Genomic DNA, 26,409 nt, shown 5'->3' with positions numbered 1-26,409 from the left:
GTGATGTAAAGGAAACACAACATTTACATGAGTAAGAAAAAATTACTGATATTTATTAAACATTGCATGTTAACATTGGATTTTAGAAAACTAGGAGAAATGAAGTGCAAAGCCTTATGGGTAGTGGATTCTGTCAACTTCAACCGTTTACAAAAAGACAAGAGGGAGAAAACGCAGTCCTTGCTATATTACTGAAATGTATTTTCAACATCTTGAGTTCCCAGATTTCACCTGACGGTGCATTACTTAAAAAGCAAAAATATATCAAGACGATGCAGCACAGCTGTGAGAAGTATAACGGGGCTGCAGCAGGCTGCGTGAAAGGATTTGCTTCTTTTCAGCAACTGAGCCATCAATCAAAAGAACAATGCAGGCACCAGCTTGTGTAGGTCATCAAACTCGTCTTTTATAGGCTAATGTACTAAGCGCTTTTGTATGCTTTCTGTAGTTTGATTGACGGTGTGATTGAAGCATCTCAACCAGCACCAGAGGAAGGAGGCTACAAGTCTATTGGATTGACAATATTTTCTTTATAGCATCAGAAGACCTGCCAATACGCATTTACATCAGGCAACGAAAAGATAAAACGGTTATGATTTAATTCCTTCGATCACAATGTGAGTAATCCAACATGATCATTACTAATTATTTTACCAGTACAGCAGGTAGTCCTGAATGAAATATCCACACTTTGATGTAGTGTATAAAAAGCAAGCAGACGCAGCGGTCAATACAATGTAACTTTCACGATCAACGTCAAGTCAGCGGCTTTGACCTCACAAGTATAACACAATACAAAAACATGTCACATTCACACAGTCCGTCACAGGTTTCCACTGTCCTTGAAGATTAGTGTTACAGCTCAAACGGGCTGAAACTAAACAAACCTGCACTAGGATCTCATGGGAAGGGTAGAATTTCACGGATCAATCAACTTTTTCCTTTAGTTCTTCAGTTTTGATTAGCATTCATACGTATGAACAAAGAACAAATTGCTTTTGAATGAGTACATAATACCCCACTGTGGTCTTGGCTTCATGTGTTACTGTACCATTGCAGTGGATTTTCTTTTAGTTTTACAGCTCAGTGCTCAGTGTAGAGGTTTTAATCTTCTGCGAAGGGAATGAGAGAGAACGCCATTATTTAATCATGCACCGCATCAGTCCTCGCATATTGACTCTGAAAGCTTTTAATGCAGCCGACTGATTAAACATCATATAGACACTAGAACAGACCATATTTACATAGGCTTTTAAGATACTGAGTGCAAAGTAGTTTTTTAATTTCACTACAGAATATTTGGGCTGCTCAAGGAGGACCTGACATACAGATCATCTTAAGAAACAAGGTACCAAAGAATTATGTAAAACATGACATTAATTCAGTATAGTGCTTAAGATAGTCAGGATGCTAAGTCTGTGCAACAACACTGCAGAGAGGGAGCAAAAATGTTTCGCCTAATCACTCACGCCAACTGTGTCCACTGCTTCAAGACACGTATTCTGACACAGAGTAAAGATAATAACAAGCTATGCAACTGTCCCTGCAGATAAAAAGAAACTGACATGATTTTAACCTATTTTTGTACGTCCTTCATTATCTATAAAGTGTTAAATCCTTTAAGTTTCTCAAATAGCGCATTCCGTAGCCTTCAAAATGTTATTAAACCGATATAAACTTCGGGAGTGCAACATGTACATGAATAATCAAGAAATAAATCCCAAAGTATTTGCATACAGTAAGAGCCTTACATACAAGTTAACATGTAAAACAAAAGGAATAAACTTCAAACTATGTAAACCTAAAAATGAATGTAAACCTAATCTGAAGCAAATGATTCACCACCTTCTGTTAGATTGCCAGGGATATTAGAAGACAATGAAACACAATCAATACCTACATAGTGTCCCTTTTGATGTGTAAGAAAAAGACAAAACTTAGTACCAAATCCAAAGACCCATGCTACAATGTGACTTTGGAAAAAGTGGATCTAATGGAGTGCCCAGGAGATGTGCTTTTTGGTCCAGGCAACCCCCTGCCAAAGCGCTCTGCTTTCTTTCATTACAGCAACAAAACTAGAGCTCCAGTAAAACAGGGTCAGTGAAAGTTAACTACACTCTCTAATATGGGTGTTACAGTACCAGAGTTAGGGCTAGGGGTCATGATGAGATGTTCATCCCGGGAAAGCCTTCTCTCCTGGGCAAAAGTCGGAATGTGGCCCTTGTCTTGGTTGGTTTTTTTTTGTTTTTTGTTTTTTTGTCTTGACTGGGGCTAGGCCTCAGACTCCAGGTCTTCTTGTCCACCTCCATCGCTCATGTCACTCGTCTCAGGCTCTAGCAGAAGGAACTTGCCGTCATTGGTTAGAGGCATGTTCTTCATCAGCTGGGCCAGTGCCTCAGGGTCCTTGTAAAAGGGAAAAAATGGTAAATGGACTGCACTTACATAGTGCCTTTCTAGTCTTCCAACCACTCAAAGTGCTTTTACACTACAAGCCACATTCACACACACATTCATACGCTGATGGCAGCGGCTGCCATGCAAGGTGCCAACCTGCTCATCAGGAGGATCTTATCATTCACACACACATACGGCACAGCCATCAGGAGCAATTTGGGGTTCACTATGTTGCCCAAGGACACTGCGACATGTGGACTGGAAAAAAAAACCTCTTGAATGCAGCTGAATAAGAATCTACTTGATCTTTTGTGTAAATTGATCAAACTATGTGAATTAATTTTGAATATACACTCTGTCACCTATGTGGATTTGCTATACTGGGAGGGAAAGTGTTGACCATCTCCCTCTAGTGGTTGTGTCCCTTCTAATCTTCATTAATATCTCAAATTTATAGAGATGTTGGTTTTCACTGTGACATGAGCCACTGAGAAACTACTGTGATTCAGTGTTGTAAAACCTAAAAGGTCCAAGAGATTTACTTAATACTTACTACTTAATATGTATCTACACAAAGATTAAAGCCTAAATTGAAGTGTCAATAACTTAAGGAGGATTTAATATTGCACTTCTGCAATGTTGGGGGACTTGTGAAAGCTTTTAAAAATCCTAGTCAAAACTGAAGCAGCAGAGGCTGAGATATTTCCTACTTTCAGTCTCTAGTATGAGTCAACCTCCACGCTGGATCTTACACTTCCCTTAATGCAGGTCAATGACATCTGCCATTCGATTTCCCCTCCGTCTCTGCTGTGCATGCATGCACTCATCTTTTAAACTGTGACCCCCAGTTCATAAAACAGTCTGTCAAAAAATTGTAAGTCTCTCATATTATAAAACTTTTCAAGGGCTGAGTATTACTCAGCATGACGAGTGAACTGATCATCAGGTAACATTTGCTCTCGAGAAAGAAATCACTTACTGTGACAATGACGCTACAAAAAATAAGTCCCTATTATTTGTGTTATACTTTGTGCTCTTTTTTATGCTAATAAAATCAACTGCTGTATCACAAAGCCTTGTGGGTTTTGACTTTAAATGCAACTGTTTTCAATGTTTCTATAATGAAATTACCTTCTTGGCTTCTGTGATATCCTTTGCCAAGCTTATAGTGTAGCATATCTGTGAATAAATACAAAAAGATTAAACTTTAAGGATCATTCAATATACACTTTAAATCAGTTAACATGATGCCCATTTTTTTACAAAACGTCAGTGTTCGGTGTATAAACCTTTTCGCCCTCTGTATTGCTCTCAAAGACGAAGGCGCTGAACGAGGGCTCTCCCTCTTCATCTCCATCACTCCAATCACTGCCCTCAACCACAAATCCCATCAGCCTCCCGTTCTCTTGGTGGGCCGCAAATTGACACACCTCTCCAAGCTGGAACTGTAACATGAGGAGTGTTGAGAGATATGAGGGGGGGGGGGGTAAAATTAAAAAGGGTTGAATTATAGAAAATATGACTTCATACAAACAAAGAGAAAAAGCTGAAAAGTAAATACTGACTTGATCTTGTGATACTTACACTAATTCTCGTAACTTGAGTCTGAGGGTCAATCAACCTATTAGGACACAATGAAGACATTTACAGGAATAATAAAAACAACACAGACTTCAGCCTTAACTTTGGATTTTTCAGTCTGTTTTTGTTGGCATGCTTTTGTCTCTTTCTGATAGTCTTTAGCTAAGAGCAAGTTTTATGCAACAATTTTCTGGGACAATCACAAGTACGTGACTTGCATCTGAGCAGATGTGTCTCTTAGATATTTTTCACAAAAGTGGAAACTTTTCTACAAGTGTGAAAATCAATCATGGGTTATACAACAGACATCACTTGTTTTCTTTGGATAACCCAAATGGAATATAATAGTTCTTTGTCACAGTTGCTTTGGTAAAGGTTTTTGCTCATAGGTCCTTGCTCTTCATAGTCTTCTATTATACAGCTGGCAAACTCATAGCTGGATGCCATCACCAAATACCAGAAAACATTAATTGAAGCCTTTGTTTGAGTATTTTCCGCCTACAATGCCCAGAAAATGTCAAAATGCACCACCGTCTTTATACACTGGTGCTCCTCATTTGTTTCTGAATGCCATCTTGTCCTCAAAGGTGGTTTATGCAACACTTCATAAATATGTAATAAAGTTTACCTGAGGCTACTGCTGGTGACCATGAGGTGGGACTCCGTAGTCCTGAAGATGTTGTGGATGGCTCGTGCAGCCAGCACCTGCCTCATGGCCTCATAGATCACCTCCTGATTGTTGCCACAGCGCACCGCCATAGAGCCCAGGAAGCGCACGGCGAATACCTGCTGCAGGAGGGAGTCTGCGGAAGCACACAAACATCACCCACGTACACATGCATCAGCAGCATTAACACACAAGGACAGTCATGCAGGAGAGTGAACTCAATGTACACAAACACACAAGAGTTTAAACTGAAGTCAGATAGTGCTTGAAAGGGCAAAAGAAGACCATTACATTGCATTTGGAAGAGGAAAATGATTACCGTCACTTTCTGTGGAACAGTCATCGTCCGTTTCTCCAAATGGATTTGTGCGTCTGTCAGGAAGCAAGCACACACACCAGAAAAAAAAACCAATTAAACCCCTACATTGAGCCGTTAAGAAGCGTTCCGCTTCCTGGAAGTAATATAATAAATGATATAATAAATCAATATGTGGCCAACTTTCAGGAAATTAGCATCATCACCCATGAGGACCTCATTCCATTTCTCAGAAACATGCACCCACACAAACTTCCTTCCCCAGTTGTCTTCCTACCTCCCCCCGGCCCTGTTCTGGTCCTGAAACTCGGAGGCTGGCAGCATGATGTCAAATTGAATGGGCGTTCCGGGGGCTATCAGGTCCTCTGGTTCCGGAGCAGCCCCTGTCTTCTGGGAACCGCTGCTGGCAGCATGGATACCTCCTGGCTTTGCTCTACAGGGATGAGATGGACAGAATGATGAGTTTCAAGGAATAAACCAAGTAAATAAAACATCGACTGCTCTACTGAAAAGACAGGTTCACATTTTCTCAAGTTTATCTAAAAACAATACTCAGATGCCATTGTGTTAATTGAAGTCATTCGTGGTTGTTGTTAGGGACAAAATCTATAGTCCAACAGAGGACAATTCATACTAAAAAGACATACTAGAAAGATCTTTTAGAAGATACCCACTTAATTAGACTAACTCAGACTGTTGAATCCTTATATTGGTTTTGGATAAACTTGAGAATGCATTTTAGCACAGAGCATGGACTGTGGGTTTTGTCTCCCATCACTTAGATTGGAATTGCATTAGGAAGATTCTCTTCACAGCCAGTATGGACAAGAGGAACAAATGCAGTGACCTATGAGGCTTTCAATGTACAAATGTGGACCCAATCTTCAGTTCAATTAGAGACAGTTACGTCAAGGAACTGACCATTTATTGCAAACAAGTGGCAGGAAAAGCTCTGCTCTTTGAAGGACCTCTAAAAAAAAAATCTGAGCAGCAACAAGGATAATGGGAGAACTATTTGTCTATAACACACGATGATACAGATTCAGGAATAGCTGTAAACATACATGAACATTGGAAATTAGCAAGACAACAATAAGAAAGATTAAATCACATTAGGAGGTGTTGGCATTAGGAATCTGCAGAGTAATAGTTTGTCTCCAAAATCAGAAAATAAGAACCTTGTAGCATTTTAAATGAACTGCAGCCAAATGTGACTTTAAACTGGACAAACTTTGCTTTTACAGTTGCTGGATTTTGCAGCAGCAGTAAAAGATAATGAATATGTGATATATGTGAGACTACCACCTGAAACAGTAGCAGGAATATAGCTGTTTCAATATGTTTTGTTACATTTATAAAACAACAGGTTATATGATCTTATTTTGAATAATGTTAATTAGTCAACAGTTTAAGATGAATCATATGTATAGAGTACTGAATTAAACAAGCTATTGGTAGTACATGGATCACTTTTTCATTCACATCATGTTTAAGATGAGCTGACAAATGACCAATTCACCTAATTCTCCCAAAAATGTATTCCTTGTATTCCTTAAGTGGAGAACAAAGAGTTTCATGTACCAATATCAAAGAGACAAAAACCACACTGTCTTTTCAGTTCAATGATCATCACCCTCAGTAATCATAGATTTATATTTGATGAACTGACATCATATCAAAAACACTTCATACACCAATAACAAATACTGTACATGTAAAGGACCACACGTTGTTCCCAGTGTTCCAAAGATGTAAAGAAAAACTAGTATTTCACAGTAAATACTGGCATAATGAGCCAAAACCATATTGCGTACAGGTCAAAATGACAGTACCATCTCAGGCTTTGTAAATGTTAAACTCTACATCTTAAACTTTCATGAGTGCAACATGTCTGACCTGTCAGGGTTGGGCGAGCCTTCTTGTCTCTTCTCAAAACTGGTGATGGGGGTGACGGCCTGGATAGCAGTTTGGTTCAGTCGGATGGCCACAGCCTGACAACAAAAAACACGTACATCGCAGAATCTCTGCATCAGTGTATGATTCATTATAAAAACCTCATCTCTTGTCTCTCACCGGTTCTATGCATGATCTCAACCTCGTGTTTCCTCCGTGTGTCTGATCAACAGCATTAATCCTTCAAAAACAGCTACAGTTTTCCTGATTTACAAGTTTCCTCACATGAAGAAAATTAGTCAAGTCTGAGGTCCAAAATGAGTCTTCCTGTCTTGTTTCAATCTAATTAGTGGCAACAACATCTTGGATGTTCCATTCTTGTTTAAATTAAACAATTAACACAGGTTAATTAAGAAGAAAATTGATGCAAAGGAGTTGCTATAGAACGCGGATGACTGTTTATGTTTTTGTATACAAATGAGGGTGAATCCATGCAGCTTTGCACACACATGCACACTTGGAGAGAAAATAAGGCAAAAGCTGTGATAACTTTTTCACAACCACCAGATTCTCTGTCTGCAATCATTCTCCTTTTGCTACTTACTACACTATATTTGCAATAACCTTGTGTCTGAATCCTGTGCAGCATTCTCATTAATTCTCAAGATGGCCTGAAAACCACAGTTTTCTATTATATGTGCAGGTACAAACCTTTTTAACAATCCCACACCTCAAATGACTGATGCGTAATTTACAGATGCATGACACTACACTCTACATGATGATAGGTGGTGAAATCTGTAATTATTTACTCTACAGTACACTACTGAGTGTTTATCATGTAGGCAAAATAAATAAGTGAAAGAGAGAACGATTTCAGACACAGTGATAGTCTGTTTGTAACACAAAGCTGGCGAGGAGTCAGGCTTAGCTCTGGAGAATAAACATTTTCTTAGAGCCAACCCTCCTGCAAACACACAGGATTCTGGGATTGAAAAGAGGTAATGGCAACAACAGCTGTGAGACAGTTCGCTGAAAAACACTTCAGAGAAAGACGGAGTTCCATGTGACTGTTTTTATTCGTCTCAAACAGAGAATAAGTGTCCCTTATTAAGTGCTGATTAAAGTGGTGTAAAAACAAATGATGTCTCACTGCCTGATCAAATCACAGCAACACGGGTGAAGGTCTAACTGCCAAGATTAATGATAGAGAGTTAGGGTTTCTTTAAGTTTGATTCGTGCTGTAGATGTCTGGTGTGTGGGAGTGTGCATTACCTCTGGGTTGTCAGTCAGGTAGATCTGTCTGGAGATGTTGTTCACTGTGCAAATCCACTGAGAAGGAAATACAGAGATTCACATTAGGACTTCCTCTCGCTCAGACACGAACCGCCTGAAATCAACTGACTGATACCAGCTGTGACAGGCCAGTCAGATGTGTCCAAGCACAAAACCAGATATGAAAACTAAACAAATGAATCTTGACAGCTCCTCCATTGTTCTATGACTGATACTTGTACCAACAGATATCTCTGGGTATGAAGATGTAAAACAATAAAGATCAAACACAGCTGCTTCAATGGCTGCTTTCACACTTACTTCTTCATATTCCTTTTTGCTCTCAGCTTGTAGAATCATTGACCTAGAATCAATCATCAGCGACAACAGAGAAAGTTATGAATGTCTTACTGGTGTTTGTATATTAGTCTCATACGCAGTGAAGTGGACATACGTCTTTCCTGAGGGGGAGGTTATCTGAAAACAGTAGCGTCTGTCTTCACATTCCACCGCCATGACGGAGCTGTTGTCCAAGTCCAGCACCATGCCCCCCGCCACCGCCCCCCGCGGCTGACACATGAGGTTCCCTCCCTGGGTGAAGAAGTACAGTCGGTCCCAGGCTGTGGTCACTAGGCCTGTTTTACTGGAGCAAAGACAAGAAGGAGCAGAAAACGTATCAAGGTAAGTGTTGCGGTGAGATTTTAATAACCAAAGTGATTTTTCTGCCACCAGTGGAGTAATGGAAATTTTAATGAGCGAGGAGGCCAACATGAAGAATAAGAATGTTAAGCATTTACAGCTGGATGTGTCAGGACTTCCTGCCTACCATCAGTCTTACAAATGAACTGAACAAATGAGGATATGCAAGAAGTATCTTTTAAGTTCTTCTCCTCCAACAAGTTTAGTAATAAAGAATATTTAAACAAAAATAGACAGACATACCTTAAAAAGAAAACATGTTAACATAGTTATTAAACTTATTAACCAGATCCTGAACTGAAAGAAAATTGCCTCATGTCCATCAGTTCCCCTTAAATGATATCATGCTTTTTTCTAAATTCAGTGGTTTGGATCTTAAAGGGGGGCTTTCTATTTTTTCTATTTCTGCTGCAGGTTATGACAATATCACTCCTTTTTTTTAATCAGGACTGTTTCCTTGTGACCCCATTGACTTATATTTCATCCAAAAGTCTACTGAGTATAAGACTAAAAAAAAATAGCTAGAAATTTTCATGCAAGTCTGGCAAAACTCAGTCGCATTATATACTGTAGCTATATACTCAGTTTGTTTTGACATGTGTAAGATAAGATGAGACTTTATTGATCCTCAGATATATATATATATATATATATATATATATATATATATATATATATATACACACACACACAGATATATACACACATATACATATACATATACAGACAGGTGACAAATTAAAGGAAAAACTGGTCCCTACAGTGAGGGGATCTGGTGGCTCTGTTATGCTTTAGGGGGCATTTTGCTGGCATGGTTTGGGTCAACTTGTCCCCTTAGGGTCACTGCAAATCAATAGAAAGTTGTTCTGAGTCATCGCCTTTATCCTATGATGAAACCTTTCTATCCTGATGGGAGTGGTCTCTTCCAAGATGACAATGCCCTAATACACAGGGCACAAGGGGTCACTGAATAGTGTTGCTACTTTAAATTATCAACAAGAATGAAGGAAAGTTTTATATATTATTACGCAGTAATGTTGGATGAACACATTACTGAGTGTGCAGGAAGTGCCGTTGTCTCAGCAAGTGTTGAAATAACATGAGTAAGTCAAATAAGATGAGTAAAGCTGGATAATGTCGGGTGGGAATCAGTGATTGGCTGGTGGATAATATTGCTTAAGGATCCAAATTTCCCAGCATTGTGCATAGCTTTTTAGTTTACTGAATTTTTTACTGAAAAAAAAGATCATATCAGTCATTATTCTTCCAGACCAACATCCCCTATTTTCAACTTTTTTTTTTCACACCAACATAAATTCTCTTTCACAAGTAAGTGAATAAGTTGCCATCAATTCCTTTTCGGTTTGTGATGATGATTTTCATTTCTATTTGAAGAGGATCATTTTTTCCAGTTGTCTCCTTGCACAATTGTCATGTTTAGGCTATAATTATACATAAACTACAATGCAATTTAACTCTGAGTCATTTCACACTACTCATAGCAAAGCTACATGTGTGCGACTCATTCGAACTGCTCATCTGTGAGCCTTCATCTTTCTGTTTAAAAAAAAATATCCCCAAATAAATTAATTTTGATGAATATCGAAGCGAATGCCTCATGCTGCGGTGGGTGATTCAGACCCTTATGTTGAGAAACCATTCGAAATAGCAAATGTTCTCTGGACTCAGCTCCATTTGACAAGCGTTTGAGGCTGCTGGCAGTGTGTGTCATTAAACAAAATGGCATTCTGTGGAAACCTTTTCTCTGGTGTCACAGACATTTGTCAAAGACTTTGGATGTATATATGAGGGAGAGACAGAGTTTGACAGCTCTGACATTTCACTAAATCACATTGTGGTCTACGCTGCAGTTCTACACCCTGAAGCCATTAAGGAAGTTTCCCTTCTCATACATCCAATCTGCAATAAGCTGACAGCGCATACTGTCAACATGTTACCTGACCCACCCTGTCTGCTGTGACAGACTGATTGTTTACTGTGCTCATGCATATTTTGAGCAACTTTAGCAAGAGAAGCAAAATGCATTTCTCAATTGTGTTAGGTCATTTTCAGACATTCAGAATCTACGCTAGCTGCTATATATTGATTGCTCCATCTATTGCACCAGATTGGATTCCTAAACAAACAAAACAATGAAATGTCACATATGTAAAATGAGGACAGATTCAAAGCTTGTTCCTCAACTATTCAATTTATATTCTTTCATGACACCGCTTAACATATCAACAAGCTAGGAACACAAAGGAAGTGTCCTTGGATTCAAGATAGAGCCGTAATGAGTGTAATTAATCTTACTTCCTAATGTTGAGGTAGCCAGCTTTCTGGATAAGCGTGCGATTGACAGGCTCGATGTCCTTATCTGGCATATAGACAGTGTCATCCACAGACAGAAACTCCCTCTGGGACACACGCATGACCTCCGCCTCCGCATCCAGCTGGGCCTGGATACTAGACAAAACAAAAATTCGAATATAGGCAAAGTCTATATAGGCAGAAACTGAAACATATTGAGCATTGAAATAAAGGATTCTCAGCTATGGATGCTTAAAATGAAGCAATAATCTGTAAAATCACAGAAAGGCTGATGAAAAATATGGAATTATAGAAAACAAATTAGGTTATTCCTATTAAAGATCATACACAACAAGCCAGAGTGCTTTCTATTTTTCATACCAAAGCTATTGTTCATGAAATGCATGAGATTAATGATTATGAAGATAGTCTTTACTTTTGCGTCATGTTGGACACAGAGGAGAGAAAGTTATCCATCTTCTTTGACACCAGCTCGATGCCTTTCTTGAAGAAGCTGATCTAAGATATGAGAGATTACAGAGGGTCATTTATATAGTGTCTTATTTCAGTTACAGTTGGCATTTTTAAGCAATAGACATTTCTAGAAACTGAAAATAGTCATTTTCTCATATGCTTACAGGCTTAGGCCTTTGGTTACAAGAATAAAGTTTCTACTGCAGGGACACGTTGTACATTCAGTGTACTTTGTTAACTAAATAAGTTCCTTTTCAAAAATCCGGAAATCTGGAAATCCGATCTCTTAGTTTAAATACTGAATTTGAATACTCATATGTTAATGAGGTCTTTGCCCAGTTTGTAGGTCAGCAGTAGCTACAGTAAATACCTGTGCCTGTGTGTAGCCTAGCATGGGTTCGAGCATAGCCACTCTCTTGCGGTACTGCAGGGCGTTGAGGGCGCAGTAATACTGCAGTGAGGCCTGGTGCTGCTTCCTTCTGGTGTAGGCCACCTCCTTCACCAAGTCTGACTTCAGCTGTCCAGACAGAAGAGGGTTAAATGTGTCTGGCATAAACTTACTATCAAGCTCTGCACACACACACAAACACACACACACACACACACACACTCATAAATATGCAAACACTTGTCGTACTCTCACACTCGCACACATACAAATAAGCAACACAGTCACATTATCTTGTACGTCCAAGCAGACATGCCAGCACATTCAATAGAAGCGAATAGCAGAGGAATCTTATCTTTGCAGCCATTATGGTGCATATTGTTGCTACAATCTTACTACAACAGCGGGGCCTGCCAGTAGATGAATATTTAATAGCATTTATTTTCTATTTCAAATGCTTATAAAACACTCCCATTGCCAGAACATTACTGCACAATAAGGCCTATTACAGCCTGTGATCAATGGGGGAAAAAAAGCTCCATCAGTGGGAATGAGAAAGCACTTCCCGATCACTCAGCGGTACCTTCTCATTCTCTTTCTTCTTGGGCAATCGGCTGTACTTGACCATAGCTGCCTCGTGCTCTGCAGGCGAGGAGAGAGTGGACACGAGGATCAGAGAGTAACTGCAACCTCTAATTTTTGTAACCCAATTCTGAAATTTGTGAAGATTTGTACTTACCATCGGTAGCAATGCCAAATATTTCTTTCAGTGTGCTTATTTCTGCAAAATTACATACAGTATAGAAAATATATTGAGTTTTGTTACAATATCTACAACAGATCCACATCTTAGAAAACACATTATTGCTTTTTAACATGTTGTACAGACTGAATCCACTATATTTTAGAGTCACTGAGTGATGAACACAAACTGAATGTGTGTTGTTGTTTTTTTAATATTGAGGAAAATATGCTCTTTAATTCAATATACTTAACACAATTACAGCAAACAGATGAATAATTTCTGCCAAATAATGATAAAAATGATCTGTAATAATGAGTTTTTGTAGTGTGAGTGTGTGTATTTGTGTATGTGTGTGTGTTTCCCTACCTGTGAGGTCTTTCTCTCGGAACTGGATCAAGGGGAAGACCATGCTGTCAGCCATCTGGTTGGCTAGCTCAGAGTGGAGCGAGTTCAGCTGGACGACACAGAGACACAAAACAGATTACACAAAAATATCAAGCGCTGCAGAAGGACACAAACCCAAGATGTACCCTCGCCAAACATCTTGAGGGATTTCAATTCATTTTAATATGTACTACAGTGACATTTGCTGCCAGTTTTTCCCTGCAGTAAGCTGGTGAGTATGATTTTCAAAGAAACGTACTCATCACTGCAGACAATGGCTCCCCTACATCATAAAAAGCTTATATTGTAGAACAATGATTTTCATGAAGACAATAATAAACCCTGCTGTTTATTCTGATATCGGAAACAAGACTGCATATCAAAATCAGAATCAGAATCATCTTTATTGGCCAAGTATGTTTACACATACAAGGAACACAACAATCTTTGGAAATATGCACCAAGAACGACTATATACAGGTGAACTTCTTTCTGTTTCTGTGTTTTAGTCTAAAAAATATGTATATAATCTGTAGGTACAGTGTGTATCATAGTGTTCCAGGGTTACACAGTGCCACAGTGAGTTAACTGTAAATGTGACGGCGAGGAGGAAGAAACTGTTCCTGTGTCTGGTGGTTTTTGTACAGTGTTCTGCAGTGCCTTCCAGAGGGGAGAAGGTTATGGCAATAGTGTGAGGGGTGTACAGTGATATTCCCTCCCCGTTTTTCCCGCCTGCTAATTTGGAGGTGTACAGATCCTGGATGAGGGGGCAAGTCGGCACCGATAAACTTTTCTGCAGACCCGACTGTCCGTTGTAGTCTGTTCCAGTCCCATTCGGTGGCCATCCAAACCAGACAGTGATGGATGAGCAGAGAACAGACTCGATGACTGCAGTGTAGAACTGGATCAGCAGCTCCTGAGGCAGATTGTATTTCTTGAGCTTATACAAGAAGTACATCCTCTGCTGGGCCTTTTTAATGACTGTGTCAATGCTGGACTACCACTTCAGCTCCTGGGAGATTCTAGACCTCAGAAACCTGGAATGGGGGGAGGGGGGGCAGTGATGGGGGGGGCTCCTCCTGAAGTCCACTGTCATCTCCACAGTTTTGAGCGTGTTCAGCTCCAGGTTGTTGTGACTGCACCACAGGGCCAGCCGTTTCCACCTCTCGTTTGTCTGTATGCAGACTCCTCTCTGTCTTGGATGAGGCTGTAAATTTCAGGAGTTGAACAGACGGCTCTCCTGGGGTGCAGTGCGTATATCATACATACAAGTATAACCTGCAATACTTCTTAATGCTTATGAACAAATTACACTCCATCATCTTACAAGCTGACATCCAGTTTGATCCGAGTGATTTAGCAAGTGCTAAAGTTCACAGGATTAGGTGCGGGAGCAGGCCTAATTCTCGCTGTGAAATGAGTTCTCCTGTGTACACGATGAGGTAAGGTCAAACAAACAATCAACCTGTGTCCTCTGAGCATATGTGTGTATGTGCATGTGTGTGTCCTGAATCCTGCTGAGTGCTGACTGGGCAGGCCCGTGGACCCCCATGGCTGAAAGTGACAGGCCCATCTGTTTTGTCTATATACCTGAGCCTACACACCCTTCCTTCATCCATCCATTCTTCCTCCCACTGCTGCCTTCCTCCATCCATTCATCCAGTGTGATAGGCATCATATCCACCTCACTGTTCCCCTCTTAGCCTCAGTATACAACCGGTTCCGGTCTTACAGGGAAGATAATACTCAGGTCTTTCATTTGAGGCCATTTTCACCGTTGTGCATGAGGAGCGAAGGTGCAATATGCTTTGTAATGTGATAGAAAAACAACTACTGACTGTATAGTATTTTGTCAACCCTCTCTTCTGCTCTGAGTGCACGTACACCATAAACAAGGAAAATGCAAACACAAGCCTCACCTCCCCTACAGTTTTGGCGAAGTTCTGCAGCGTAGTGATTACCTCTTCATCACCTTTTCCAAGGGCAAAATTCTAGACAGAAAAAGAAGGGAGGGGGACAAGTTTAAACCATGACACTGCATAATGTAGCATAGATTTAGCCTCTACTAGGAGCTACGAATTTAAAAATACCTTGTTCTGCCAGGAACTCTGGCACATCTCTTCATGAAATGATGCCAAAAATGCTAATAAACTCAATGCTAAGATGCTGAGTTTTAAGTTTTGTTAAAAAGAGCTAAAAGAGATTCAAGATGAACTTTGTCATTCAGACTAAACATAAGACAAGTGCATCCATTACAGTACATTGCATTTTTTTTTTCAATCCAACATTGACTCTATAATAAATGTGTTCCAACAAAAGCAGCTGATCCACAGATCCTACAGCATGATTTAATAGACCTGCTATGTCGACTTCAGCATCTATTCTATTTTTTAGTTCTTGATAGCTACATTAAACAAAACCCGACCCTTTGATAGGTTGCCAACAGGGAGGCACTTCTACTTTGAGGTTCTTTCATACAGAGATTTCACAAAACACACTTGCAAAGATGACGTGTGGTAGACACATGCACATTTGCATCCATGGGAAAAAAAATCTGATAAGTACGATAATAAACAGATGGTGTGTCTCAACAAACTGTTTAGGCAGTGTTCAAACACGTTAACAAAGTAACCTGAGATATTTGACCCAAATTGACTATGCAAATACTTGTGACATTGAGTCACCATCATGACTTACTTTCTTCTCGTAATCCAGAAGTTGCTGTGAGAGCTGCTCTGTTGCCAATCCCATCTCACTCTGAAGGGGGGAAAGATAGAGGAAAAAAAGGGAAAGTTAACAAACTGGATTACTGGAGATTTTTCTTCCAAGTCTGAAGCTTCTTCATACGTCTTTCTCTCTTCTACTTCTCTATATCATGAAAGAATAAAAGGGAGTGAAGAAATATGAGGTGAATCAGAGTTCAAATGAAAATTCCTCTGAAAAAGCACAAGGTGATAGGTCATATAAATACGAACTCTACTGTACCAGTGGATTATGATTGATTTGGAAAATATGAGCATGGTCTGTCAATTTGAGAGCATGACTTCTTCTTTTCAGATTTTGTAATTCGTTCCCTAAAACCCTGCCCTCGTACTCAAATAGCCCCTGCTTGCACTTAAGATTTGCTCTGCTTCTTCTCAAACTGTATGCTTGCACTCATGAAATGTCTGCTTTCAGATTTTTTGTGCAACAACCCTGCCAAAATTCCCCAACCAATAGAATGCTAGGTGTAGTGTTGACGAATGAAATCTTCTTAGAGTGTCCTGTATGGGCTAAGCATATTATCAATGGATATATTCTTGTGCAGCAAATATGACTATCGATTCATAGTGAATGAGGTAATATTTGGATAAGAGGGTGGAGCTGACCATAGCGCTAAGGTGCATTTACAACCTATGGTTACGGTACTAATGCTAATGCTAATTTTTGCTAGCGAAAAACAGGCCTAAAACCGTTAAAACATTTTCTCATAGACTTCCATACAATCTGACTTCTTTTTGCAGCCAGTGGAGTCGCCCCCTGATGGCCATTAGCTAGAATGCAGGTTTTTGGCACTTCCACATTGGCTTCATTTTTCAGCCTCGGAGGTTGTCGCTTGGTTCTGCTAGATGCCACTAAACCTTACACACTAGTCCTTTAAAATTAAAAACTTACTTGAGGCCCTTGATCCACTAGACTCTCACTCCTGGGTCATGACGGTGACGTTTTTTTCTCAGCTACTACTATATGTAGCTACTATAGTTTCGAGTTTCAAGTTTATTTTATTTATACAGCATTTTAAAAGCAAATAGGTTTTGCACCAAAGTGCTTCACAAAGACAGGCTTATGTATACACATACAAGCATCAAGACATATACGTGCATAACAGATAATTGTGAAAAATAGAGCAAGAGTAAAATAGAAATGAAACAGATTAAACACAGTTAAAAGCCAGAGAATAAAAGAGAGTCTTCAGGTGCATTTTAAAAGCATCAACAGACTCAGCCTGTCTAATGGCCACTGGCAGGCTATTCCAGAGCTGAAAAAGCCCTGTCCCCATCTGTTTTTTTTCCACAAACGGGGCACAGCCAACATGCCACGGTGGGAGGATCTGAGGGGTCTGGCAGTGCTGTAAAGGGTGAGAAGTTCTGAGATATAAGTAGGGGCGAGACCATGGAGAGATTTACAGACAATTAGAAGAATTGGAGAAATGGTCTCATTTCTTGGACATTGTTAATAATCGGGCAACAGCATTTTGGATAAGTTGTAACTGGGAAATGGTAGCCTGAGAGATGCCTAGGTAGAGGGAGTTACGGTAGTCCAGCCTGGATGATATTAGTGCATGAATAACTCTTTCTAGGTCAGAGGGTGAGACGAAATGCCTAATTTGGGAAATAGTTCTGAGTGGGAAGAAGCTGGATTTGACAACAGGATTTACCTGTTTGTTGAAATTTACGTCACTATCAAGTATAACACCCAGGTTCTTAGCATGTGGTCTGATGTAGGTGAAGAGGTGATTGAGGTTATGGGTAATAACAGTGGTATGATGTGGGCGGGCCAAAGAGTATGATCTCTGTCTTGTCCTCATTTAACTGAAGGAAGTTATGATCCAATCAGTCTTTCATGTCTTGGAGACAGTTTTGTAATTTAGTTATATTAGCCTGATTTTGGGAATTGAGGGGGAGGTAGATTTGAGTATCATCTGCGTAACAGAAAAGAAGAGGGCCTAAGACTGAACCCTGTGGAACCCCACATGAAATATTTGCAGGTGTGGAGGATGAGCTGCCGATGAAAACAGTAAACTGTCTGTTTGAAATGTAAAAGTGGAACCAATCAAGGGCGGATCCAGAGAGGCCGACCCAGTGCAGTGTTGCAAGCTATCCAGGAGAATTGTGTGTTCAACAGTGTCAAAGGCTGCAAAAGAAAAAGTACGGACACTGGTATATTTATTAACTGTTCTTTTATTCAAAAAGTCATAAAGAAAGCAAGGGAGGTACATTTAATAAAGCCCTGGAGGGTGGGAGTGGATGAACCTGGTTAAAGAGTAACCGCCTGTACGGGATGCTCTAGAAGTAAAGCGAATGCGCCCGCAAGGAGGCAGGGATCATTTCATTGGTCAACACTACACCTATTGGCTGGGGAATTTTGACAGGGTCATTGCACAAAAAAATCTAAGAGCAGACGTTTCACGAATGCACAGAAGCAGCCTGATTGCGAGGAGAAGGGCTGAAGCTGGAACAGGAAATCTGTGCAAGCAACAATATATCTGAGTGCAAGAATACAGATTGAGCAGAAGCAAAGCAAATTTAAGTGCAAGCAGGGGCAATTTGAGTGCAAGGACAGGGTTTGAAGGAATGAATTACAAAATCTGAAGGTGAAATCAATAAATTATGCTCTCAAATTGAAAGACCACGCTCTTGAATAAAGATAGGGGAAAAAAAACATAGGAGAAGGTCTTAAAGTCAAGTTACATAAGCTGTTTTAGTCTTCAGGAGAACATGAGAAACATAATGTATACTGTGACTGCAACATTTGAGCTTGTTTGTCAATGAGACATTGTCCACATTTTTCAAAACTATACTTAAAGCACTGAAAACCACACATAAGGAGTAAATAACAGAACATGGTATTGAGGCACCTTTTACGTTGCAAAGCTGGTTAACAAAGATTCTCAGCTCACTAATTGGACCTTTGAGCTTAGATTACTTTGCCACACACACACACACACACACACACACACACACACACACACACCCAAAGGTCAAGACTGAACTTCCATGCTGAAAGGTTTTCCAGCTGTTTCTACAAGAGTTTCATTCATCAGTTTGCCTGTGAGAATGTATGTATGAGTGTGTAATATTCTTGTATCCAAATATCCGAAACTCTAGCACCATCTTTTGTTCCGTGCACATCAAAACAATAGTTTAATAATGCTAATGATCACTTGGAAATCAACTTTGTCAGGCAAATAAAATTATGATTCAATGATGAAATGATACATAAAATATTTCTCATTGTGTTCCATGTTTGAAAACACTTGGCTGTTTCACAGAGCCACACACAGCAATGGGAATAGTGTGTGTGTGTGTGTGTGTGTGTGTGTGTGTGTGTGTGCGTGTGTGTGTGTGTGTGTGTGTGTGTGTGTGTTTAGTCTGGTACCTGAGCTCCAAATACACGCTGCATTGATTGTAGCAGCTGGTTGGTGTAGTCTGTGAGCATACCAACATCTTCCTCGAACACACTGAGCAAGGAGCGAGTCTGTAGGACAAAACATTTACACACACTTATTATGAATGAAATTAAGATAGACAATAGTTAGATCATTGTAAATAGAGATGAAAATGAATGAATTAATTGATTAACAGAAAATTATTCAACACCTATTTTGATATTCGATTTAGAGTTGCAACGTTTTGTTGATTAACCGATTAGATGCCAACTATTAAATTCATTTACAACTATTTTGATGATCGATTTATCGTTCTGAGTAATTTTTTAAGAAACTAGAAATACTTTGTGTGAAACTTTGTTATAATTAGTGTATGGATTCCTGAGTTATTGCCAAAAACGTGTTTTGTGAGGTCACAGTGACCTTTGACCACCAAAATCTAATCAGGTCATCCTTGAGTCCAAGTGGATGTTTGTGCCAAATTTGAAGAAATTCCCTCAGACATCAGACTATTTTCCGACATATTATTGATAAAAAATGAATCTATTAATGGAATAATCATGAAAATTATTGTCAGATTGAATTTAATTTAATTTATTGATGAACATAATCATTAGTCGCAATCCTTATCATAAATACTGGTCTTCAAAAGAGTTTCCGAATTAGTTTTAACCGTAAGTGATAAAAAGAAATGGGTGTGTTTATTGGGTCATAAGGACAATTAAAGTGGAGCTGGTCATGCTCTAGTTATTGTCTTAAATGTCCCTTGTTTTCAATTTGTGGGGCAACAGTATACTGAACATCACCAGTATGGTACCTACGCTAACAAGAAACATAATTTGAATCAGGTTTGGTTGGCACCTGTAACCCATAAAAGAGACCAATAGGAACATTGCTGAAAGTGGAGAGAGTGAGTGGAAGAAATCAGAGTGGCTTCAGAATTCACAGGCATATTGAAGTGCAGCTTTGAATTGAAACTTAAGGTATAATGATTTTACTGCAGGCTGGCTGAACTGGGAAAATCCTGTTTGGGTGTAGTTTCGTTTTTTCTCATATGAACAGGTGCAGCAAGGCAGGGCAGATATGGCAAGTAGGAACACACCCATCGGGTTATATCTGTTTACAGTTCACTCCAGCAGACTTTTGCCAGAGGGATTCAGAACAAAAAGAAATGATCATATATAATACCAGCCCTAGAATACAGGATGTGTTAACATTTTACTGTAGGAAAACACCAGACCTATTTCTTGAATGGACTAAATTGTATTGGAAAGCCAAAAATGTAAATAGAGAAATGAGCCTCCAGCATGGGTTGCACTTAAGCAGAACCATCAAAGAGGTCAGCCCTGTTTAGAGAAAGGGTGAGGCAACAGACAGCAGAAAATACAGACTCTATTATGCATAATAACAGACTCCTCACTGTCTTCAATTTCACACCACCATCACTGATAACCATGCATGAGGCCTAGGGCTTGATGTACAACTTCCATGCTGCTTTTAAGACCTGCAAGCATCAAACAACAAGGTATTAACCACTGACAGCTACCACTGCTGCCCTGTTGCACACTATTGACTAATTCCAATGAAGTCCGATAATGGAAACCCCTCCCACATCCTGTGAATCAGGCCCAGTTTGGCTCTAGAAATGGGTCTAACTCCATACGACATGGGAAAATAAAAACGTCGCAGGCAGCAGAGTGATTCTGTTTGAGCCATATGGTCGTGACGTCTTCAAAATTGATATGAATGTTACGTTACACCAGAATATTACCTCTAGCAGAAAGGGGAAAGCCCTGTGACTAGCGATAGCCATGTCACTACAACAGGGACACACACACACGCCGATAATTATGACTAGCTATACACACTTGGACATTGTTTACAGCAGGAAGGTGCAGCCACTCCAGACAGTGCATTTCATTCCCATAACAATGTGACAATTGAGAGCTGTCATCGACCAGTGGAAACAGCCTACAACGGGAATAGGATCCTGTCTGGGCTTCGACGCCAACTTCACAGCTCGTAACGCCTTTCTATATGGCAGTCGTGTTTTTAAATGTGATAAAAACCCGCACAGGCCTACCTGAGGACTGTCCTGTAAGGCGTCCTCCAGGAGCAGTTTGTGATGTACGGCCGGCATCTTGTTAGCGATGGAGGATAAGGGGAATGAGGGCTTGAATTATTTAGTGCGTGGACTCAGTTTCCCAGAGGTCTGTGCGCGGGTGAGGGGTACACGTAGGAGTTGGAGGCGGGCCCAGACTGACCTCATCCTTTTAGCCGTTAAAAGGAACTAGTGACCACGAAAGAGCACAACAAAAAGCAGTTATTTTAATCTCAACTAGCTATTTGTATGAGTTTGTATGAAATTAGTTTATGTTCTGAATATGTTCTGAGTTTAATATCGAGACAGGCAGTTGGCAGTGATAGATGAGAGGCTACGTTTAACGTTTTCCCATTTTAGTGTAAACAGTGACCCCATGTGGTCACAAGAAGACTTGCAGAGTTCAAAATGAGATAATTGCCATTTTGCTGTCTTTAAAAAAATATTTTAAAAATAAATGATTCCCCAATAAATACTGGTACTTTGAATTTTCATTTGACCAAAGTTTGAACAGACTGATATATCAGATTTTTTTTAAACCAAAGGAAAAATAGCAGTGCCACAATGTAAAAGTTGTCTTCATTCAAAATGTATGCAGTAAAAGTATAGAAGTATTATCAGTAAAATGTAGCTAATGTACTATAGAAAAAAAAATACTGATTATGGAGACAGGTTGGCTCATGCCATCGTCATATTTTTTTTTAATATTATATTATTAATTTAAAAATGCAATTGGGTAGTTTTGTGTAAAGCAACATACCATATTTATAAGTTCATCTTATATTTTATGTATAAAATGTTGAAATGACCTGAAATGACAGCCTCAAATTTCTGACAGTGAGATGTGTCTGAAAAAGAGACACTCTTTCAAATATAATTGCCATAAAACAGATGCATCCATTATGGGTTACTTTAACATTTCAGACTCGTCCCGTAACACCCTTTCCTTAACAGAAGATGTGATTTCAACTGTGTGCTTTTGCTTTTATAACTAATGCCCATGTAATTTTATTTGGCAACCAATGCAGACTAATACATGTATTTAGGGCTATAACCACTGTTGATTATTTTTTCAATATACAGTATTGACCAGATCAAAACTGCTCGTTTTGTTCGACCAACAGTCCAAAGCCAAATTCAATTTACTTGACATAAAACAGAGAAAAGCTGCAAATGCACAATGTACAAGGTTGAATGATGACCATTAACATGTTTGCCATAAGGCAGGAATTATTTGGCATTTAAATAGTCATAATACACATAGTTGACAAGCACCACATGCCTAGAGATTAGATCTGCTTACTAAGTCCTGGAAGTAATCGTCCTCCAGCTGTCGTCTTGTTTTGCCTCAGTCATAATTGCCAAATTACAAGCAGAGCATGTGATGTACTGTCAGAGCTTCTGGCTCTCTAAATACTCCACTCTTCCTGCAGAGGGTGCAAACATTTGGGGGAAAAAAATCCCTTCCTCGACTGATCCCATCCTGGATGATAAAGCCAGTCACCATGCTGTTATGCTCTCAAAATGTCAGATAGCCTGACTGACCACGCTGTCTGGTGTCATGTTCCCTTATTTATTTTCATGTAATTGGATCTAATTTACACACACTCTACCACCACCGTACTGTATGCCCTACAAGAACCTGTTATAGTATGAACATGTATTTATCAAGACATACATAAAACATAACTGAATGCTGAGAGGTATGAAACCAGAGTGTAAGATCACATATACAAGAGTGTAAAAATGAAATGAAAGTGTATTAAAGAAACTGTTACTGTTACAATGAAACTGTTTGCCTTAAGAAAATATCCACATGCAGTCATGCAGTCATCTGGACAGTTCAGTTTGTATTTGAGTGTAGAAAAGAACACAGATTCAACTTTTTGGACTGATTGAATTCACTATGACTAGGTGACATAACACTGACATAAACCTCACTGATTGTCTAGTGGCTTCATATTGCTCTCTTATAGTATTTCTAACATCATTTTGGTGTAAAAGCTAGTAAGTAAACAGTCTGTTGGTATCAGATTATATTTAATTCTTCAGTCTTCTAGCTTTGGGAACATTTGCAAAATTAAATTGAGTTTTTGTTTTTTTTAAGTGGCATCATTTGTGTGCATAACATCTGTGTATTAGTTGTAAGAACTGATTATGTTTAATCAGTGAATTTGAAAAATAAAGAAATAAACAAACAAAATTTGGTCTAAATAATTGTATCATTGAATAAAGATCCTTAATAGTGAAAGCATATTGTAGACCAGAGCACTGAGCGATGCACTGGATTGGATAGACTGATTGTATCATGTTGTGTCAATATTTTTAGGCAATAAAAGAGTAGATGGGAATGTTACTTACATTAGATCACAGAACTACATCGAAATCTACAGTAAATACATACATTTATCAGACAAAACGTCATAGCTTATACAGCATCTCATTGGTCTAACTTCCATTGAGGAATAAAGTATAAAGGTTTTGAGGGCTACTGATACAAAGAGAAAATAAAAAGTTATCAAACATGCTATCCTAACATGTCCTGTAATCTAATTTTGAGTTTTAAAATGTTTTACTTAAAACAAGTGCACAAATGTACTAAGATATGGTAATTTCACCTGTTTATTATATATATATATTTTAAACATTGTCCTGATGCAGTAATAATATCTTGTTATCAGGCAGATAATTTATAAAGAGTGAAAGCTGGTAAAACACAAAATGTAAAACCGATCTTGTCTTTTTAAAAAAAACAAAACAAAACAAAACAAAACAAAACAAAACAAAAAAAACCCCTAAAACTTGATCCAAGACACTTTAGGACTCAATACCAGTCTAATTAATTGACTTGTTGATCTGTTTTACCTAGTTCTTATTTTAGATTAATCTATTTTATTGGTTTTATTACATGTTTATCTTTTCTGTGTGCAGTAGTCTAAAATTGATTTTATAGTTTACATTTGCTCTGTCTAATTATCGGCTTGTCAATCATCTGTAAAACACTTTGAATTGCACTAATCTGTATGGAAGGTGCTATATAAATAAAGTATGATTGATTGAAGATGGTCATATCTTGCAGTGTATGTCTTGATAAAGTAGGCAAGCCATGACAAGCAGCACCTCCTCATCAAGCTCCAAGGCAGCCTGAGCAGGAGCACATCTTTTCCTCTCCAGCGGATTAACGTGGTTTAATTGGTTAAGTTGCGGCTGTAAATCAGACAAGGCATTTTGGTACTGACTGATAATTAATTGTGTTTGCTGGCTCAGCTAAGTCTGGCCTATAAAAAGAGATGCTTAATGCCAGTGGAACTACCTGAGTTGAACAAAGCTGTGATTCAGCTGAACAAGGACTACATTCTCATGAGAAAGCGGAGCAGAGTTGTACCTTTTAGAGAGGAAAAGCTTGTGACTAGGACAGTTCATTAAGTACATTAAATTACCCTTTTGTGCAAGTCGATCATTGTACACTTCCCATTTGTACCTTCAAAGATAAAAGTAGGGACAAACGAACCTTTAATCAAAACGTGAAACATCAGACAACACTAAAAAAACATAAAACTGTAGTCTACAGCCATGCTCAGGCTGTACTTTACTTCACACAGCTGTGTTTTAAGATAAATCAGCATGCTAATGTGCTCACATTGATAATGTTAACATGCTGATGTTTAGCAGGAATAATTTACTATTTTTATAATGGCATTAGTTTTGCAGGTATTTAGGCATAAACCAAAGTATTGGACAAGATGAATTTTTGTGTTCATGATGGTGCTAGAGGAAGAATCAAAAGATCACCGAAGCCTTTAGGATGCATCCTCTGGGCACCATTGATTTTTTTTTTTTTATGGCAATTCATCTGATACTTTAGTTGCTGAGATATTTCTGGACCAAAGTGGTAGGGCTACAAGCTACAAGCCGATAGACATTGCCATCCATAGAGAAAACAAAAGGTACTTTGCTCTTTCTCAGCCAATTCCTTCTTTACTTCCACCTTTTTTGTTGCTGTTGACACCCACAGAAGTGTAAAAAGTGCTTCTCACCCACCAACACCTCTAATTGTGTTTAATAGGACCAAACTGAAAGCACCGTGGCTGGGAGCTGAACCTCAGTCTCTGCTGTGGCAGCAGAGTAATCTTCCCTCAGCACCTCAGTCAGTATGTTACCTTAACTGACTTAAGGCCTTAAGATGGATCGAACAGTATCTAATCTCAGACATTTTTAGGAGATCTGCTTTTATACAAGACCTTCCAAGGCTTTTTGTTGAATTTCATGATTTCATAAACTGCATGTTGTGCTGGCGAGACCCTTTATGAAACCTGTGGAAACTATGATTAGCCTGTCTAGCACGAAAATACGGAGGAGAAATCTCTGATGTCAGGAGGCTTTGTTAGAGTGTTTGTCACTTCTCATTAGAATTTAAAAAAAAATCTCGACTCTCAGCCACACATACACTACAACATCATAAGATAACACAGCTGACTGAGTGTGAGAATTAATTTCACTGGTGGGGAGTGCTAATGTATTTCATCCTGCAGTCTAAACTCCACTCATATGACTGCGCTAGTCTAGTCAGAGCACACAGTAGCGTGACTGAAAAGAGTAAAAGAGATGAGATTTATTGGGGGCTATAAGTGACCTAAGCGTGACCCTTGTGGTTTCATGAAAAGACTTTTCAAGGCTTTTCCAGCTTCTCACTCTCATTGATTGTCAAGCGCTCAGACAAGCTGGCTGTGTCCGTGTGAGTGTGATGAATAAAGTCCTCTATGTTTTAGCACACAAAGACAATTTGGGAATTTTACAGGATGTCACACACACAGGCTGATATATTGATGCCCCTTAAAAGCATTTAATTTTCCCCCCCTTCTTTAGATGAAAAGGAAGCTCCCTATTGGTTGAGTTTCACCCCACCCTCCGCCTCCTTTCCCCCGGTTTCCTGGGCAACCATGTCAGGGTAAAGGAAAAGAGCAAATCATGTGAGGGCATAGCATCTTTCTCTCTCACTCTCTCTCCCTCTTTGAGTGTGTGTGTGTATAA

General features: G+C 39.2%; 1 protein-coding gene across 1 annotated transcript; it reads right to left on the bottom strand.

The window, feature by feature from the left end:
• Window positions 1–32: 32 nt before the first annotated feature.
• On the bottom strand, window positions 33–21,502 carry appl2 (adaptor protein, phosphotyrosine interaction, PH domain and leucine zipper containing 2). The gene is made up of 21 exons (XM_067590300.1): window positions 21,361–21,502; window positions 19,268–19,366; window positions 15,827–15,886; window positions 15,049–15,120; window positions 13,112–13,199; window positions 12,740–12,781; window positions 12,584–12,642; window positions 11,983–12,129; window positions 11,575–11,657; window positions 11,142–11,294; window positions 8,581–8,769; window positions 8,448–8,490; window positions 8,127–8,183; window positions 6,855–6,949; window positions 5,236–5,391; window positions 4,962–5,014; window positions 4,604–4,778; window positions 3,979–4,015; window positions 3,684–3,839; window positions 3,526–3,573; window positions 33–2,403 (listed from the first exon to the last, which is right to left on the bottom strand). The coding sequence occupies exons 1-21, from the start codon at window positions 21,415–21,417 to the stop codon at window positions 2,272–2,274; spliced, it is 2,001 nt and encodes a 666-aa protein (XP_067446401.1). The 5' UTR covers window positions 21,418–21,502; the 3' UTR covers window positions 33–2,271.
• Window positions 21,503–26,409: the final 4,907 nt, after the last annotated feature.

The sequence above is a fragment of the Thunnus thynnus genome, chromosome 5 (genome assembly GCF_963924715.1).
Source record: "Thunnus thynnus chromosome 5, fThuThy2.1, whole genome shotgun sequence".
Lineage (NCBI taxonomy): Eukaryota > Metazoa > Chordata > Actinopteri > Scombriformes > Scombridae > Thunnus > Thunnus thynnus.
This window is presented reverse-complemented; position numbering and strand designations above follow the sequence as displayed.

Excerpts from the sequence above, each read along its gene's own strand:
- appl2 (XM_067590300.1), bottom strand. The coding sequence starts at position 21,417 with ATGCCGGCCGTACATCACAAACTGCTCCTGGAGGACGCCTTACAGGAC. Across the intron at positions 19,367-21,360 it reads CCTTACAGGACAGTCCTCAG|ACTCGCTCCTTGCTCAGTGT; the intron begins GTAGGCCTGTGC and ends TTTGTCCTACAG. Across the intron at positions 5,015-5,235 it reads CAGAACAGGGCCGGGGGGAG|ACGCACAAATCCATTTGGAG; the intron begins GTAGGAAGACAA and ends GCTTCCTGACAG.